Source organism: Geospiza fortis, unplaced genomic scaffold, assembly GCF_000277835.1.
Source record: "Geospiza fortis unplaced genomic scaffold, GeoFor_1.0 scaffold408, whole genome shotgun sequence".
In the NCBI taxonomy this organism is placed as follows: domain Eukaryota; kingdom Metazoa; phylum Chordata; class Aves; order Passeriformes; family Thraupidae; genus Geospiza; species Geospiza fortis.
In genome coordinates this window covers 6,163,392-6,167,718 of record NW_005054330.1, presented here as the reverse complement: position 1 = coordinate 6,167,718, position 4,327 = coordinate 6,163,392, and the positions used below count along the sequence as shown (strand labels likewise).

Sequence of the window (4,327 nt, the reverse complement as noted above, 5' to 3'; positions counted from 1 at the left end):
ACTTCAGCCAGTTCGGCGAGGTGAAGGAGTGCCTGGTGATGCGGGACCCGCTGACAAAGAGATCCAGGTGAGAGGCCGGGCCCGCGCCTCCCTTCGCCCCCGCCGCGGCCCGACCGCCACTTTAACCAACTTTCTCTCTTCTCTCTGCATCCCCTCTTCTGCCCGGGCTGCGGGGCTCAGGGGCTTCGGGTTCGTCACGTTCATGGACCAGGCTGGCGTCGACAAGGTCCTGGCCCAATCCAGACATGAACTGGACTCCAAGACGGTGAGATGACTTCTCTCATCTCAGGGGTGCATTTACCGGCGGAACGGCTGTGCTCGGAGCAGCCGTCGATTGTAGTGTTTGATTTCCAGTTAGAGGTTGTAAACTATTGATTCCTGATACGGATCGATCGTTCCCTTCTCTGTCCCACTTGCCGGCGGGTAGCTTAGCTGCCGTCCGAGCACAGGGCTCACCGTGTGCCGATTCCTGGTGTGGGTCTGTGGATCCTGGTGATGGTTTTCTTCTCGCTCGTTGGTTGTAAGGCCCATCTCAAGGCCCATCCCGGCAGTGACTGTAGCCTTCTTGGAGCTGGGACACCTGAACACGTTTGGGATGAGGATTTGCCCCGGGAAATAAGATGTGGCTGTGTTCCGAGAAAGGGAAGCCGCCCTTTCATCCTGTGTGCTGCTGAGCACTGATCCCTCCTCAGGAGTGCTGTTCCCCAGCACCCAGGCCCTGCTTCCCTGGCCATGGTGGCCTGTGCATCCCCCCTTCCCGGCAGAGAGCCCTCATTCTGTGCACCCCAGAGACTCTCTTGTGGTCTCCCTAATGAAGTTTTTGTAATGGTCGTGGAGGTTCAGGACTTTGTTGTCTCCAAGTATGGCCAGTGTCTGCCTGTGTGGGCTACCACCGGCTTCTTGGAGTGGCTGTGGCTCCAGCCCTCACTTTGCAAGTCTGGGTGATGAGGACCCCCAGATGGGCCAGCAGAAAGATTTGGTGGCTCACTGGACTAGTGGCGTAAGGTGGTGGGTCCTGCCTTGCGAATCTGTGGTGCTCAGGAGATGTGCAGACTGTTTTGAGGGGTGGGGGTGAGATGTCTGAGTGGGAGGTCCCTTTTCTTTAGTTTCAGTGACTTGCCTTCCCCTGAATTCCTTTTCCTTATTGCTGCCCCGGGGTGAAGGTGAGGGTAGGGACGGGGGAGTGGCGGGGGCTGCAAGGGGATGGCATGGTGAGGGGGCATGTTCTGGCTCCGGGCAAGGGCTGCTGACGAGTCCAACTGCAGAGTTTTATTTCTTGCACTGCGTGGCCCAGGCGTCCTAGTCTTTATCTTGGCAGAAGGAGAGGGCGGGAGAGCGAGACCCTCTTTCTTAGGGTTTACGGCATGAGTTGCAGCAAGATTTATGTCTGTTCCTGTTTAACTGCCTGGATCGCTCCCTTTGATGTGCACAGGTCCTTCCTCCCCACGGGAGCTCCTGGTTAAACCCACCCCAGCCTTCCTGGCTGAGGCTTGGTCCCCAGGACTCCTGGCCCTCCTCCTTCCAGGAGTGATGTGAATTTTGCTCTGGGGGGTGGGTTTACAGTAATGTCTTTTGAGGAGGGCCCAGGGTTTTCTTTTTCTCTCTCTCTCTTTTTTTTTTCACTAGCCTGTGTAAACACAGTGTCTGATCAGCTAGTCCTGTCATGAGTCTGTGGGCTGGCATAGACCCCTCTTGAAAAGGCAAGTGATGGATGTTGGTTGTAGCACTAATCCTGGAAGTGTTTCAGGGCTGGGAGCGAGCTGAAATCCACGCTGTCCATTCTCCTCCCCAAGCTGCCACTGCCGGCTGTGCGGCCCCGGGTGCAGCCCAGGCGGGCAGGAAGGGACCGTGGGCGCTGCAGGAGAACAGAAGGGCCTCGTGGCCATTGAAATTCCCTGCTGCATCTGCTCCGCTCACCCCGCCGGCACGCACAGAGAATGGGGACAGTTTCACCAGGGTCTTCTTTGTTAGGAACTTTGGTCCTCTTCCCCCTTCGTTCCTATTTTTTGTTTGGTGCAGTTTTCAGCTGGGTCAGGTATTTTGGGGTGTTTTGCCTCGTGAGAGGTTGATCTTATGGGAGCACATGGAATCTCCATATGACTTTTCCCTGCTGAGGTGAAAGGCTTTGCTGTGAGTCATGGGTTAAATGACACAAACTTATCTAAATCTTAATTTAGAGTTTTATGAAACTTTGCAGGAAAAGGCCTGGTGTCCTGTAAGGACAGCCTTCTCATGGGGCTTGGTGTCTCCTGGCAAACAGCATTTGATAGACAGTGTCTGCTCAACTTGTTGCTTTATTGTCTTCTGATTCTTCCTACCCTAATGAAGGTGGTTGGCCCAATTCTTCAGAGCAGCCTTGTTCTTTTCAGACTCCTCTTGTTTGTAAGCTAGATAGCAGACTACAGGGTTGTTTTTGAAAATACTTGATATGAGAATTGGCTTTACAGTCTCAAGGTAAAAGATTTGCACGACTTTGTAAAGCTGCAGCTGGCCGCTGCCTTGAGCTGCTTCTTTACGCGCTCTGGGAAGAGCACTTGGCAGTGCTGGGTCATCCCGTTGTTTCTTTGTTGCCATTGTTGAGTTTTTGCTGGGTTTGTCTTTTGTGGTGGAGGGAGTGATCTGCAGCTCCCCTGCAGTGCAGACCAGCAGGGCAGGGGTAGTGACAGAGGTACAATGAAGAACAAACCCGGACCTGACGTCTGGCAGGTCCTTCCCAGCCTTCCCTGTGCTTTGGGACACTGATACCAGCTAGGCTAACACAGCACTTAGGAGCTCTGAGCTATGAAATGGGGCTGTATGTGGCCTGAAGAACATTACTAAGGACCTGGCTGGCCTGTTGGTACACCTGCAACTTCAGTGGGATTCCTCATTACCAAAGTCTTTTGGGGTGAACTGGAAGCAGTTCGAGCTCAGGTGACTTCCATTCACTGCAGCCTGATCTGGGGTTTTGTTTTTTGGATACAATCTGAGCAGTTCTGAATGCTCTTAGCAGATTTCTATCTGGGTTTGTAAAAAGGATCCATTACGTCAGTGGGTGACACTGAAACACAACTCCTCCAGGGCTATTTGTTTTAACACCAGAAATGAGGGAATAAGGTACCGGTGCCTTTGCTTTAATTAGGAAAGACTCCAGCAGCCAAGGAGCAGTCCAGTTTGAGTAACTTGAGTCCGGCACCGAACTCACTCCCCTCTGCGTGTTCCCAGGGCTGTGCCTGCAATCAGTCACCCCAGCCTCCCTCTACCTGCAACAATAGCTGGTTGTGCAGAAGAATTTGTGAAATGACTGCCTGCTCTCTCCAGCCAGGAGGACACGTTATCTCTGCCCAGTTGATCACACTCAGGGTAATGAGAAAATGAGGCTGAGCTTAGCATTGCTGAGTATGAAAGCATCTTATTGGCAGGAGCTGAATGACACTGGCTGAGAAGTAAAAGACAGTAGATTATTGTTTTTGCTTATTATCTGCCATCAACCTCCTGGTCTCCTGCCGTCCCCTGTCCTCAGAATTCGCTGTGGGTGTCTGCACTAGCCAGGAAGCAGTGGGGAGGAGGGGGGGTGTGCCTGGGGAGGGGAGGGCCTGGATGGTTCCGATGCCCCAGGGAGGTACCGGAGGGTATGCTAATCTGCCGGCGCTTGGAGCTTGGGGAGAGAGGTTTATTTTTGAATTTATTTGTGCTCTTCAGTTTTGCCTGTGTTTACCTACGTGCTGAGTTTATTTATGTTGTAAGCTGTGAGTCAGGATGGAGGTGGGGAAGGCAGTGAGAGGAGCTGGTGGAAGGGCAGAGGGGGGCCAAGCTCTGGGGCTGTGAGACAAGTAAAAGGATGCGGGACGGGAGGGCAGCCAGGCTGGAAAGCTGAACAAAGCAGTGAGAGGAGCTGGAGAAACACAGCTTCCTTTTGGAGCTGCTGGGCTGATGGGACAATGCTCCAGCCTACCCTCCCAGCTGCAGCCTGTCCAAGTGTGGGGATGAGCCAAACCTGCCTTTACCACAGGTCTTTGTAAGCTGATTTGTAGGTCTGGATCATCCCCGATGTGATGTAACTTTACAGGAGTTCCTGTAAAAATAGGCTATAAAGAAAGAAGTGGTGGCTGAGGAGGAGAGAAGGCTTTGTGGGTGTTTGGCTTGCAGCTGCATTGGTGTTGTCCCAGCTTTTGTGGTGGTGCTGGTGGTGGTGTGAGGCCGATGTGGGCACGCGCTCATCCGTGCTGAGGCCATCAACACGCGGCACCTGGATGGCGGCGCGGGCCCGGCTGCTCCGGCCAGCAGCAGGTTTATAGGGAAGCTGAACAGGCACAATGGAGGCTCAGCCCGCCCAGGGAGGGGGGGG

General features: G+C 53.8%; 1 protein-coding gene across 1 annotated transcript in view; it reads left to right on the top strand.

The window, feature by feature from the left end:
- The first annotated feature begins 6 nt into the window (after positions 1–6).
- The window catches only part of MSI1 (musashi RNA binding protein 1), a 28,291-nt gene continuing 23,970 nt past the window's right edge, over positions 7–4,327 (top strand). Inside the window, exons 1-2 of the mRNA XM_005421482.2 lie at positions 7–67; positions 181–265. Of these exons, the coding sequence (XP_005421539.1) occupies positions 39–67; positions 181–265 (114 nt within the window). The 5' untranslated portion in view covers positions 7–38. The remainder of the gene's footprint in view (positions 68–180; positions 266–4,327) is intronic.